At 40.9% G+C, this 15040-nt stretch overlaps 1 protein-coding gene across 1 annotated transcript; it reads left to right on the top strand.

Annotated features, from left to right (window-relative positions):
• The first annotated feature begins 1533 nt into the window (after positions 1–1533).
• On the top strand, positions 1534–3290 carry LOC146520790 (ferritin, middle subunit). Its single transcript, XM_085157928.1, has 4 exons — positions 1534–1850; positions 2340–2486; positions 2658–2783; positions 2886–3290. Exons 1-4 carry the CDS (start codon positions 1749–1751, stop codon positions 3039–3041), a joined length of 531 nt encoding a protein of 176 aa, XP_085014054.1. The 5' UTR covers positions 1534–1748; the 3' UTR covers positions 3042–3290.
• The last annotated feature ends 11750 nt before the right edge of the window (positions 3291–15040 follow it).

Genomic DNA, 15040 nt, shown 5'->3' with positions numbered 1-15040 from the left:
CGGCCTACGTGACTGTGTGTGAAATGACACGTTCAGCCAAAAGGCTTACACATGTTCTCAGTGTGCAGGAAGGTATCAATTACTCTAAGACAGGCAGAGATGTAGATCAGTAGGCTTTCTCTGTCATTTCAACTGCTTAAAAGCAAGTCGAGTGATGTTCTTTCATTCATTTTATTATTAGAAAATGAAGCTGAAAGGGTGCAGCAAAGAAAATGCAGGCTCCGCCCTCATGCTGGGAACACGTGATTACCAGCACACCTGTTCAGACTGGCAGGTCTCTGGGCACAGTGGAAAAGTACTGGCTCGCACCGCTGTAGGTGGATTGTAAGTTGATGAGCAGGAAAGTCACGTTGTCTTGTAGTGCTTGACTTGATGTAAAGACAAAGTCAAGTTAAAGATAAACGTACAGAAGAGATATTTATGATTACATGAAGATGAATATTAAAGCTGACTGTATGTGTTTTGGGCTTTCTATTAAAAACATATCATGAGTGGATTTACTTCTACATGCACTTTACATAGAAAGCATTAAGCATGTGACATTGTGTTACACTTATACCTCAGCTGCAGTGAGACTATTCAAGGACAAGTTTAATCTAACACGATACTTTTACATAAACAGACTAATACAAAAATACATGTCTTAGTTTTTGTTTTGTTTTACCCAGCAGTAGTAATGTTTCCGCCTGGGAGGTTCTACTCTTGCTGGTAATGTCTGCTAACAGTGCTGTGGTGTTGAGCAATGCAATAAAAAACACCATTATCAGCAGTTTTTGGATGTCATGTGTTAGATTTATGGCGTAACTCTGCCTCAGTTTATGCTGCTTTTATGTAATCATTAACTAGCCTACAATAATATGCAAAAGTGTTCTTCTTTTGTCCTTGTTGGTTAGAACAAATGCCCGTCTAAACATGTTGTTTTTGGAATTTTTCACTGATTCAACAAAAGAAGTGGAAACACAGTATGTGTTTTATTGGCAGGCTGCAAGTAATAAAGCGCCTAAAGATGCAATTTAAAAAGGTTTTCTGTTATATATCGGCACAATTGGGTCAACCTTTGGGTTTTGTGCCTTTTTGGCTTGAATGTTTCAAAGATCAGTCTTAAGTCTCTTTATTAAACAAGCAAAAAACATTTGTTTAAAACACCTGTTTTAACACTTCAGAACGGGGAATTATTGAGGTCTGGCTACTTGAAAAAGAAATATCAGGTTTGGCTCAAGACTTTTGCACAGCATTGAACGTATTAAACAAAGAAGCGATTTTACGCGTTTTGAGATTTATCGTTACATATCTTATATATGTTGTTTATTTCCTGTTGAACTACGGAAAATGCTTTGTCATTGCACGTGACTATCTGCCCGCTGGTCACATTAAACATTCAAGTTAATGCGGAGTTTTCTACGAATCAGGAGGAGAAAAAAATGCAACTTCATCCTGTGAGTCACAGTTGGTACAGACACCCGGCTCAGTGATTGGTGGAAACATACGTCACATTTGTCACGAGCTCCTCCGTGGAGTATAAATCCAGGGACCCGCGAGTTCGTCGCTTCACACCAGGGGAGAATCTTTGAGGAGTTCTTGCTTCAACAGTGTTTGAACGGAACTTCTTGACTTCGTCCCGCTTTATTTTCAGCTACTCTGCACTTCGGAACAAAAATCCTTTTCTACTTGAACGCTACAGATAAAGTCGACGTAAAGCTTTACTTTTGTACCGTTTTTGTTAATAAAAAGCACAAACGCCAGCCGACATGGAGTCCCAAGTGCGTCAGAACTACCACCGCGACAGCGAGGCCGCCATCAACCGGATGGTGAACATGGAGCTGTTTGCGTCTTACACCTACACTTCTATGGTGAGAACACTTCATGTGATGCTTTTGTTTATAATAACCTTAATCTCAAGCTATGTTAGCTTAATGCTGGACAAAGAGAACAGTGAGTAGAGTCGTTAAATGTAAAGTTCGGTATGTTGTTGCTAAATTCAGTAATGCATGATTTCAGTAACGGCTTCTTTGCTGCCTCTCATGTGCCAATAGGCAGGTTGTCAGAGTATATTTTCACCACAAGTACTGTCACTAAGTAACCAAAAAATGCTGCGTCATGCTTACGGTGGCTTTTCCCTACGCATGCGCGCTTCGCAGGAAACGAGTGTAGACTCTGTCCTGCGGAATTTAGTGCACATTGTCTTTTTAAATCAAATTTGAAACATTTCATATCAAAGTTAAACTTGTATAACTTGTGTTATACAGGGGGAAATAATTAGTCTCCATAACTGTTTGTCACGATGCTTTATTTGCAGAATAATTGGTGCTGTGTACGATAACCTGTGTCTGATTTGTCAGGCCTTCTACTTTGACCGTGACGATGTGGCCCTGCCAGGCTTCTCCCACTTCTTCAAGGAGAACAGCCATGAGGAGAGGGAGCACGCTGACAAGCTGCTGTCCTTCCAGAACAAGAGAGGAGGTCGCATCTTACTCCAGGACATCAAGGTGTGTACAAACTGAGCTAGTCCTGCTGTGACATACCTGACGGAGTCTCTAACACAGATTAGTGAGCAGTGTTATGACACTTGTTCTCTTGCTGTTGTTGCATTAGTGTGTAATGTGTGCACAGAGCTTAAAACAAGTGTTCAGTCTTTAAGTGAATCGTTTGTTGTGCAGAAACCGGAGCGTGACGAGTGGGGCAGCGGGCTGGAGGCCATGCAGTGTGCTCTGCAGCTGGAGAAGAACGTCAACCAGGCTCTGCTGGACCTGCACAAGCTGGCTTCTCAGCATAATGACCCTCATGTAAGTGGAAGTTGGAGGGAAGAGTTTGGGGTTAAAGACTGAACTAGTTCATGCTGCGTATGTTTGACAAATCAAATGTTAACTGTAGTTTGTTTTTCCCAGCTGTGTGACTTCCTGGAGACCCACTACCTGGACGAGCAGGTGAAGTCCATCAAGAAGCTGGGTGACCACATCACTAACCTCACCCGCATGGACGCCCACAACAACAAGATGGCAGAGTACCTGTTTGACAAGCACACTCTGGGTGACCAGAGCTAAATGCTGAGACGTAGGAGTGAGCCTGGAGTCAAAATGTTAACAACACAGGCTTTGACGTAAACTACTTCTCCTCAAACTGATTTCTTTCCTGGTTTCCTGACTTTAAAGCTGCATCAGTTCTTGTATGTTGTGGTGTTTTTGTGTGAAATGTCACAGAGATGGATGTTATCAGGGTATGGCTCTGCTTAAGCTGTCTGACACTTGGAAATGTTTCTGATCTGTTCATCTGAATAAACCTTTTGAGCTGGATCTTTGGTCTGTCTGCATCTGTGACTCTCTCACGAATCACTTCAGTGACTCGGGGTACAAATAAGTGAGTTTTAATCAGAATGAGTGTCACTTTGAGTTTTGCACAGTGAAGTCATGTTAACTGACACTTGCTGAAAGCATTTTTGGTACACTTCTCCCTCAATGCAGACCTGCAGTTGCATGGCTGAAAGCAATGAGACTTTATTACTTGTAACTGTGCTTTTACTTAGCATTCATCCACCCAGCAACTTTTGACCGGTAGGACTGCAAAAGCAATGAGTGTTTGCAAATCCTTCTGGTCACATGAGACACAGCTGGGACTGAAAAGCCATACTTGGACTTTTGATCTACAGTAAACTTAGTCTCATGTAATTTTCTTTAAAGCGGTCTGGAAAAAAAGATCTGTTATCTACTAACAGATACAGTAATCACCGACCTTAAGTTCATACTTAACTATGGAGAGAATTTTAACAACTACCCAGTAAAAGTGTTCTATTAAAATGTTTCCAGGAGAAATAAAAGCCACCTGTGTGAAGTTCATTCATACAATAGTATGCTTATTCTGGTTAAAACATACTGTGAGAAAATGTATTTCAAAGGTTCTGTAAGCAATAGGCCTGTCAGGGGTCGCAACCTTTAACACCCAAAGAGCCATTTGGAGCAGATTTCCACGCAAAAGAAAACAGAGCCGCAAATATTTTCTGACATCTAAAATGAAGATAACACTGTAAATATTGTTTTTTTACTTTATGCTTTGTGTGAACAACTAAGGTGTGCTGCTTATGAAATCCATGAAGTGCTACAGAGAAAATTACGTTTTATTTATGCAATTAACACATTTTGAACTCTTAAAGAAATATAACAAAAGGAAAGACACCCAGCTGAACTAAAATGATCCAGCAAACAAAAACTGTTGTGAGCCGCCACCCTTATATCGCCTTTGTGCTTTTGGAGCTTTGACCCGACTTTTAAAAATAATTGGAAAAAAAAGCACTATGCTGCTAAAAAATGAAAAATAGATATTTGCAAAATTCTGCCTAAATATGTATTTTACCTGGTTAATGTGTGTGGCGGGGCGTGGTCTGCAGCGCCGCTGCAGGGGAGGCGACGCACCTGAGCAGCACCCGCAATCACGCCTCGCCGCTTTAAAGTCTGTGCTGTTGCGTTGGTGTGTGTCGGGCTGTGAGCTGCAAAGCTACAGCCGGCTGTGTGCGTACAGCAACCGTGTGTGAAAAGTGGTCAATAAAGAGATGCTGAAAAGCGTGTTCATGCAAACATCGTCGGGTCTGCTGTGATATGTTTACAATGCGCTTTGAGTGCTCAGATGAGTAGAAAAGCGCTATATAAGAACCAGTCCATTTACCATTTACCATTTACAATAAGACTTCTGCTCCTGAACCTCTGCGCACAGCGTCTGCAGATCGGGGCTGTACGAAGTCACTTTCATCTTTACGCAGGACTGTAAGCTGTCGTCTGTGAGGCGTGAGCGCTGTTTGTTTTAAACATAGTTCACGGTGGAGCTGCTGACATAATGTGGATCCGAAGATCCATAATTGGCCTACCTGGGGTTGAAAGTCTCGATAAATGCACGGCGTTTCGGCGGGTATATCGGCTTCCGCGAGTGTGACGCTTATTTTGAGCGCTGAAAAATAATAAAATAATTTTATTTTATATTTCAATATCACAATAATCTTCCAATTTAGAACTACAAGTTAAAAAAGAACTAAAGACCAATAAAATACACTTCAGCTAAATACTTCAGATTATTTTCCCAAACCACCCGGAGCCGCAGTATAAGGACAAAAGAGCCGCAGGCTGCGACCCCTGTTCTATACAGAAGTTCAACTGGAACTTTGACCACTAGGGGGCAGTGTTTTACCATTAACTGTTTTAATTGTTTGACTGTCAGATGTGAGCTGTAGATATTATTTCTTTTTAGCCCCACCCACCTTTTTTCAAGGTTTCTGTTGCAGGTTTCTGTGTGGAGGAGAATGTTTTCATATTTATTAGAACTGTCAGGAGAGGTCATCATGTGCCCCATTATGCAACGACAGCAATGATGGCAAAGAGCGCCTGATGCAGCCCTGTAGTTCTTGTGGTGAAGAAAGGTCTAAACGTTTCTGTGTTGACTACTGCAAGATGAATGAAGTGTCACAGTTTGATGCTTACCCCATGTACCGGGTCGATGAGCTGCTGGACCGGTTAGGCATTTAACCAAGGCTACTGGCACCTGCTAATTATACCCCTCAGTCTGTTTTGTTGCCACATTAATGTCACCCTCCGTTGAATTCAATTGAATTCCTCTTTCCTCTAAAAGGAACATGACTTCTGGAACAATGTCCTTTGGACAGATGAGAACAAAGTGGAGATGTATGGCCATAATGCACTGCTATATTTGGAGGAAACTAACACAGCATATCAAGACAAACATCTCATACCAACTTTCAAGCACGGGTGATGATTTGGGCTTAGTTTGTGGGTGACACCACGGCCCATTGTTAATCGGTGTAGCTTCAGTCATTTTGCAGATGTACTGTTTATAAGGTTGGGGAAACCTGCAGGAAGCTTAGGTTGAAGACGTCACCTGGATGAATGACAGAATGTTTGTTCCACTGAAAACGCAAAGTTCACTTGAACAGAATCAACTTTTTAGGATTTCCTTACCTGGATCACTGAGCATGCATTAAGACATTTTAACCAGTGTTGGTCAAGTTACTTGAAAAAAGTAATCAGTAACTAATTACTGATTACTTCCCCAAATAAGTAATCCCGTTACTTTACTGATTACTTATTTTCAAAAGTAATTAATTACTTAGTTACTTTTTAAAAACACGATTTACAACCTGAATAGGTGATAAAGTGATAGATCTTTCAGCCCAATTCTACTTTTTCTGCATAATCATCATACAAACTGTAATCAAATGGAAAAGTCTCTTTTTAAAACTTGTTTTATTAGTTTTAATCTTTTAACTTTATGCATCAAGCAAAAATTTAATTATAATAATTATCTCTGACTGGAAGAAATTAGTTTAACATTTAAACCTATTTTCTGCACATTCCAGCACATAAAATAATTTTTTGTGTGTTTACACTCAGTCTTTCAAATAGATGCAAGTAAAACACAGCAGAAAATAAATAAAGTCAAAGACTAGCGGTCCTGTTGCTCTATTTTCACCTGTAAAGCAGGAGTGGGGTAGGCGGAGGTTTACCCTGGTGCAGGTGTGCAGCGGTCAGTGGAAGAATCCGCGAGTTTCTCTGTGAGTTTCCCATTACGTCGTAGCTACTCGCTGCTTGTTTGGAAGTTTAGGAGTTTTTTCGCTGTAAAAAGAAGTTTTCTTCCCACGCACAACGGACACTAATGTTTTTGTCACTTTTTATGGAATCAAACTCAAAGTAAGGTCAGTACTTCCACGCTTTAAACGCTGCACGCTCATACTCTCTCTGCACTCGATATATGATCCATTGTTGATCTGCACACAGCTGTTGTCACGAACGTCGCACTCGCTTACGTCACTGTCATGAGACATTCTCACAAAAAATCACGGTTTTAGTAACGCAGTAACGCAGCGTTCCTACGGGAAAGTAACGGTAATCTAATTACCGTTTTTGCAATAGTAATCCCTTACTTTACTCGTTACTTGAAAAAAGTAATCGGATTGCCCATCTCTGATTTTAACCAACTTTGGGAAGGACTGCCTAAAGCTAGTATGTGAGCATGAGCAAACTTAACATAAGAGCGCTGACTTCAGAAACCACAACAAAAATCTTCCAGAAGCCACAGAGCCAGCTGCTCAATGAACAGGTGAGACGAACAAATTTTAATTCAATTCAATTCAATTCAATTTTATTTATATAGCACCAAATCACAACAAATGTCGCCTCAAGGCGCTTCATAGATACAGAGAAAAGCCCAACAATCATATGACCCCCTATGAGCAAGCACTTTGGCGACAGTGGGAAGGAAAAACTCCCTTTTAACAGGAAGAAACCTCCGGCAGAACCAGGCTCAGGGAGGGGCGGGGCCATCTGCTGCGACCGGTTGGGGTGAGAGAAGGAAGACAGGATAAAGACATGCTGTGGAAGAGAGACAGAGATTAATAACAGATACGATTCAATACAGAGAGGTCTGTTAATACAAAGTGAGTGAGAAAGGTGACTGGAAAGGAAAAACTCAATGCATCATGGGAATCCCCCGGCAGCCTACATCTATTGCAGCATAACTAAGGGAGGATTCAGGGTCACCTGGTCCAGCCCTAACTATATGCTTTAGCAAAAAGGAAGGTTTTAAGCCTAATCTTAAAAGTAGAGATAGTGTCTGTCTCCCGAATCCAAACTGGAAGCTGGTTCCACAGAAGAGGGGCCTGAAAACTGAAGGCTCTCCCTCCCATTCTACTTTTAAATACTCTAGGAACAACAAGTAGGCCTGCAGAGCGGGAGCGAAGTGCTCTAATAGGGTGATATGGTACTACAAGGTCATTAGGATAAGATGGGGCCTGATTATTTAAGACCTTGTATGTGAGGAGCAGGATTTTGAATTCAATTCTGGATTTAACAGGAAGCCAATGAAGGGAAGCCAAAACAGGAGAAATATGCTCTCTCTTTCTAGTCCCTGTCAGTACTCTTGCTGCAGCATTTTGGATTAACTGAAGGCTTTTCAGTGAGTTTTTTGGACATCCTGATAATAATGAATTACAGTAGTCTAGCCTGGAAGTAATAAATGCATGAACTAGTTTTTCAGCGTCACTCTGAGACAGGATATTTCTAATTTTAGAGATGTTGCACAAATGGAAGAACGCAGTCTTACATATTTGTTTAATATGTGCGTTGAAGGACATATCCTGGTCAAAAATGACTCCAAGGTTCCTCACAGTGTTACTGGAGGCCAAGGTAATGCCATCCAGAGTAAGAATCTGGTTAGATACCATATTTCTAAGCTTTTCAGCGCCGAGTACAATGACCTCAGTTTTATCTGAGTTAAGAAGCAGAAAGTTAGTGGCCATCCAAGTCTTTATGTCTTTAAGACATTCCTGCAGTTTAACTAATTGGTGTGTGTTATCTGGCTTCATGGACAGATAGAGCTGGGTGTCATCTGCATAGCAGTGAAAATGTATGCTATGTCTTCTAATGATGCTGCCTAGGGGAAGCATGTATAATGTAAACAGAATTGGTCCTAGCACCGAACCCTGTGGAACTCCATAATTAACCTCAGTGTGTGAAGAGGACTCTCCATTTACATGCACAAATTGGGGTCTATTAGATAGATATGATACAAACCACTGCAGTGCAATACCTGTAATACCTACAGCATGTTCTAATCGCTCTAATAGAATATTATGGTCAACAGTATCGAATGCTGCACTAAGGTCAAGAAGGACAAGCACAGAGATGAGTCCACTGTCAGAGGCCATAAGAAGATCATTTGTAACCTTCAATAAAGCTGTTTCTGTGCTGTGATGAACTCTGAAACCTGACTGAAACTCTTCAAATAAACCATTCCTCTGCAGATGATCTGTTAGCTGTTTGACAACTACTCTTTCAAGGATTTTTGATATGAAAGGAAGGTTGGAGATTGGCCTATAATTAGCTAAGACTGCTGGGTCTAGAGATGGCTTTTTGAGTAAAGGTTTAACTGCAGCCACCTTGAAGGCCTGTGGTACATAGCCGATTATTAGAGATAGGTTGATCATATATAAGATCGAAGAATTAATCAATGGCAGGACTTCTTTGAGCAGTTTTGTAGGAATGGGGTCTAAAAGACACGTTGATGGTTTGGAGGAAGTAATTATTGAAGTTAACTCAGAAAGATCGATTGGAAAAAAAGAGTCTAACTTAACATCAATGAAACTAAGAGTAGCTGTAGATAATATTACATCTGTGGGATGATTATTGGTAATTTTTTCTCTAATGATAAAAATTTTATTTGTGAAGAAGTTCATGAAGTCATCACTAGTTAACGTTAAAGGGATGGTTGGCTCAAAAGAGCTCTGACTTTTTGTCAGCCTGGCTACAGTGCTGAAGAGAAACCTGGGGTTGTTCTTATTTTCTTCAATCAGTGATGAGTAGTAAGCTGTTCTGGCTTCGCGGAGGGCTTTCTTATAAAGCAACAAACTATTTCTCCAGGCTAAATGATGATCCTCTAAATTTGTGACACGCCATTTCCTCTCCAGATTACGAGTCATCTGCTTTAGGGTATGTGTTTGAGAATTATACCACGGGGTCAGGTACTTCTGATTAGAGACCTTAGTTTTCACTGGAGCTACAGTATCCAGAGTTGTACGTAGTGAGGAGGTGAAATTATTAACAAGATAATCGACCTCTGTTGGGGTAGCGTTCAGATAGCTGCTCTGCTCTGTGTTGGTACAGGGCATTGACGATGATAACAGTGGCTGGATTATATTCTTAAACTTAGTTACAGCGCTTTCAGAAAGACATCTACTTTGATAAAGTCCACTCTCCACTGCTGCGTAATCAATTATTGTAAATGTAAATGTTATCAAGAAATGATCAGACAGGAGAGGGTTTTCAGGAAACACTGTTAAATGTTCAGTTTCTATGCCATATGTTAAAACAAGATCTAGAGTGTGATTAAAGTGGTGGGTGGGTTCTTTTACATTTTGAGAGAAACCAATTGAGTCTAACAACAGATTAAATGCCATGTTGAGGCTGTCATTTTTAGCATCTACATGGATGTTAAAATCACCCACAATAATTATTTTATCTGAGCTCAGAACTAAATTAGATATAAAGTCTGAGAAATCAGACAGAAACTCTGTGTAAGGCCCAGGTGGACGATAGATGATAACAAGTAAGACTGGTTTCTGAGTTTCACAGCTGGGGTGGACAATGCTAAGCATCAGGCTTTCAAATGAATTAAAAGTCTGTCTTGGTCTTTCATTAATTAATAGACTGGTGTGAAAAATTGCTGCCACACCACCCCCTCGACCTGTGCTTCGAGATTTCTGGTAGTTAGAATGACTCGGGGGTGTTGATTCATTTAAACTAACATAATCATCCTGCTGCAACCAGGTTTCTGTAAGGCAGAGTAAATCAATTTGTTGATCAATTATTAAGTCATGTACTAACAGAGACTTGGAGGAGAGAGACCTAATATTTAATAATCCACATTTCACTGTTTTACTCTTTGGTTCAGATGTGGATACTGTATTGTTCTTTCTTTGTGATTGTTTAAGTTGTTTGTTGCTGGTTTTTAGTTTGTTTTTTGTCTTTTTGGAAGCAGACACAGTCTCTATGGAGATGGGTTTTTTGGGGGGTAGCAGGAGGAGAGAAGCTGCAGAGAGGCGTGTAAGACTCTCTGCAGCTGAACACATTACCATCGATGTGTTAAATTCAAAAGAGGAGCGGCTCCGATTGAGACTTACAGTGCGTCTAGAGGAGAATACCCTTCAGATGGTGTTCGAATTCTTTGAAAAGGCTCATCCAGCACAGCATGAACAGTCTAAGACCAGGCAACAAAGCAAGTTTGACTTACTTGTTGACATCAGCAAAACACAGAGCGCATTCTCAGCCGCTAGATGAGAGAAAGATGCCACACTGAGGATGTGGATACATGAGTATGTTTCTGGCAGACAAGTCACTCAAGCAGTGAACAACATTCTCGCAAAATGACTGAACACTGAGACAAATCTCACTAGTGGAAATGATCACAAAGCAGATGTGGAAGTTTTGGCCTATCGCAGCAATGCAAAGCCCCCGGCCCTCACATTGCTTAGTAAAGACAACAACATTGTCGTCCTTCTGGCAGACAAGGGTTGGTGCGCAGTTTTGCTAAACCAGAAAGACTATCATGGGAAAATTATGAGCCCCTGAAACGAGACCCAGGAAGTAGTTACAGGAAGATAGATTGTCTGAAACAGGATGATGCTATAACCAGGGGAAACTACACCAATTCTGTATGGTTTACTGAAGATACTGAGAACAGGTACAGTGGTGTACCTGTAAGATCATATTGTTTATTTGATCAACTTAGTCATCTATAACATCTCAAAGTTTCTGGCTTTGATCCTCAACCTGTTGGCAGTCAGCTCTAAACACCACATCCAGAACACCGTGGATGTTTCTGAGAAGGCGAGAGACGTCATTATGGAGGCAGATGGTTTCGTATGATGTAACATCTCTCCTCACTTGTGTTCCCGTCATTGAAGCAGTTGAGGTAGTAAGAGATAACAGGATGACTCCAACTCAGCAACAGAACCACTCTCAGCGTAATGTGTAACATAATATATGAAACTATTTATCATATTACATCCTTTAAAACGCTACAATGAACATGGTTTACTTTGCTATGGCTATCTGAAGATGCAAGTGTAGATACTGCCCCACTCTCTTTAGGTGCTTTCTGGACTCTATACTTCACTCCACAGATCTCTCACTCTCCTCCCAGCCATGCTGTGCAGAAATACTAATTAGCCATCTTTCAGTGGTGCATCTCTAACATGTTGGTCAAAATTCGTTTTTCTGTGGTCAGCAGTCATTCCCTAATTCCTTGAAACATAACGTGCAGTGGGATTTGGTGCTCCTGAAGCCCCACATGAACATCTCTTTCAATGGGGTCGACGCAAAAGAACATACACCGGCCTGCATTAGAGTGGTATTATAACACTAGCATAGCTGAGGCAGAGATGAATTCTAGTCTCTCTGAACACGACAGAGATGCAGCAAACTGAGTCCTATTAAAACATGTGCACTGGCCATTTCCTGGCTCGATGGTAAATATTACGAAAGCTGCTGGATGAGGCAGCTTTCAAAGCTGTGGCCCAAGAAGCTTTCGGCAAAGCGTAATGAACAGCCAAAATTATATTTGGTTGAGTGGCCTTGTCAACATTAACAAAGTGGAATCCACTCACACCTGTATTGTACTTTGATGAATTCTGAATCCTGACTAAAGATCAGTCTAAAATTAGCTAAGAGAGCTAGCTCAAGTAGCTCAATAGTGCTCTGACTCTTAGGCTACGTTCACACTGCAGGTCTTAATGCGCAATTCCGATTTTTTGATCAAATCCGATTTTTTTGTCTGCTCGTTCACACTACAAATAAAATGTGACAGCAAACGCGCTCTAGTGTGAACGCTCAAAGCGGCCGCATGCGCAAAAGAAGACGTCACACACAACGCGCTCTGTTTAGACCCAGAGCAACAGTATTGTTTGACTGATGGTCTTAATATAAAGACTTCGGACTTCACGTTTCCCAATTTTTGCTTTAAGTTATTTTATTTACATAATAATGTAAATAACCTAATAATGATCCTTATTGCTGTTTTAGAGGAGCGCTGCTTCAAAGGATAGTTGCAGATTTCTGTCAGAATCTGCAGATTATACAGTACAAATAAAATGTTCACGTTTCTCCAATGTTGTCTTCCCAACAGTTTCACCGGATGGACAGGAAGCGTTCGCGATGTCTTCTCCGGCGCTGATAATTGGCGGCTGTCTTGTGTCAGTGACGTAAAAGACGGATTTAATGCAACATGACCATCAAACAGCAGCTTTCTAAAACATCAGATATGTATCAGATTCAGGACCACATACGAAAGTGACCCAGATCGGATTTGAAAATATCGGATTTGTGCCGTTCACACTGTCACACCATGATCGGATATGGGTCGCAGAGGGTCAAAAAAATCGGATTTGATGCGCTTTCGCCTGCAGTGTGAACGTAGCCTTTGTCAGTGCTCTGACATGTGAGACTGTTCAAATGCAAAACATTTGCAAAACAAAGAAACTTAAGGGGCTGGCAGTGTCGGGAAACTCACAGAAAGTGCAAATTAATTTGTTTGGATGACCCAAATTTGGGTGTGTCTTCCTTCATGCAAGCATTGACAAACACTCATTAAAGTTCCATGTTCTCCTTTACCAGACTAAATACAGTATGTTATTTGTAGTACTCAGAAGAAAACTACGGAGAAAGTAAGTCATCTACTTGCCAGCTGGTGTATATGAGCAATTAATGTCATTTGTTCAATTTCATAATCGATGTGACATTTCAAGGAGACATGAATGGATTATATTTGGATATTCACAGGTAAAACAAATTACCTTTTACTAAATGTATTTTCCTATATAAAGAATCAATGCCAGATATTTTATTGTTTTAACCTATCTAAAACCCACACCATGAACCACAATTATGAAGGAAAAAAGTGCACAATCACAAAATTTACTCTTCTTTTACTCATAACCTGCTTCGCTCACTTAGACATGTTGTGGAATATTATCTTCCCTTAATTCTTTCCTCTTTGGGTGCCTATTTTGAAAAATCAAGAACCCGTTCTAATCTCATGGTCCTGGGTTTGACCAAATGTTTTGTTTTTGGCTTATATTATGTTTCTTTTGGATTTAAGAGTGTTTTTAGGCTCTAGTATGTTTCTCCTCTGTTTCCTCTGTTTCAGTCAATGAAAATGTGGGTTTTGCTGGAAAGACAAACATGAGTGTCTTTCCTGCAGTGCTTCAAAGGCTCAAATCACATAATGAGGCATTAACAGTCATTTCAGAGCCCCGTTTATCTTTGTTCACGTGATATTCTGAAGAACGATCGACACGGGCTTCGTTTGGACACGCTCCCTTTGTTCAGCACAGGGCTTCAGTGTCAGACATAGGGATGGGTATTGGGAGTGTTTCACTTCCTTGGAATTGTTTGCCATTTTTGCAAACGATTCCCTTATCGATTCCAGTCGCCCCGAATGACGTCACCACGTTGCGGAGCGTCATTTACCTGGCAGGAAACACGGCGCCTAAGCGGCTCAAACGCTCAAAAGTTTGGTCATACTTTACGAGAACGGATGACAACAGGACAACTTGCAATACTTGCAAAGTAGATATTTCATTTAAGGGAGGAAACACTACGAATATGCAAAAGCATTTGCTCACAAAACACACGATGACCTTAAATGAACGTCGTGTTTTTAATTCCGCTCCGGACTCGTGAATCTCAGCCCAGCAGCAGCGGTAACGTTTGCACGTCCTCTCCCGTTAATGCGGGAGGTAAATAATCAACTAACAGTGCATATTATGTTAGCGCGATCTGCCTTATTACAAAACCATTACTGTGCGTTTAGGTGACCATGATGAGACAGAGTCTGGCTCAGATGCTGGCAGTTCTCGCTGCAGTCTACTGTAGCGTCTCCTTTCAGGCCAGGATAGACGAATGTCACCGAGCAGTGACTCAGTTTGTGGTCAAAGGTTTGCAGCCGTTTGCCACAGCAGATGATTTTCAGTAAGTGAATGTGTTTAATTGTAGGCAGGGACGTTACTGGATATTCTTGTGTAATTGTTACTGAATAATTTATGTTATACTTTGTTATTGCTACAGAAGAATATTTATTTTATTATTTTACATTTACAATGTTTTTTTTCCTGGGGACCCAGTGACACCCCATTGAAGAGCCGTAGGCTGTGGATCTCTTAAGATCTCACTGTTGGGTTTGTAAGGCCATGTTACTTCTACATTTCTATGTTGTTCAAAGAGAAGATATAAAACAAAGTTCTGAGCTAATCGACCTTAGTGTTCTCCTTTTTTTAAAAGAATCGATAAAGAATCAAATTGTTAAACAGAATCGAAAATGGAATCGGAATCGTGAAAATCTTATCAATACCCATCCCTAGTCAGACATAATATCCACTAAAGAGTTGCATGTCACTCTACACTCACACATACGAGCCATCAGCTCGCGACAGCTACAAACACGTTTGTGCAGTGGCTTTGTGAGCTTTGCTGGCAAATAGTTGACTGGAAAAGAC

Source organism: Neolamprologus multifasciatus, chromosome 4 (assembly GCF_963576455.1).
Source record: "Neolamprologus multifasciatus chromosome 4, fNeoMul1.2, whole genome shotgun sequence".
Classification (NCBI taxonomy): domain Eukaryota; kingdom Metazoa; phylum Chordata; class Actinopteri; order Cichliformes; family Cichlidae; genus Neolamprologus; species Neolamprologus multifasciatus.
This window is presented reverse-complemented; position numbering and strand designations above follow the sequence as displayed.

Coding starts and splice junctions, on each gene's coding strand:
- LOC146520790 (XM_085157928.1), top strand. CDS start 1,749: ATGGAGTCCCAAGTGCGTCAGAACTACCACCGCGACAGCGAGGCCGCC. Junction 2,487..2,657: donor TCTTACTCCAGGACATCAAG/GTGTGTACAAAC, acceptor TTTGTTGTGCAG/AAACCGGAGCGTGACGAGTG. Junction 2,784..2,885: donor CTCAGCATAATGACCCTCAT/GTAAGTGGAAGT, acceptor TGTTTTTCCCAG/CTGTGTGACTTCCTGGAGAC.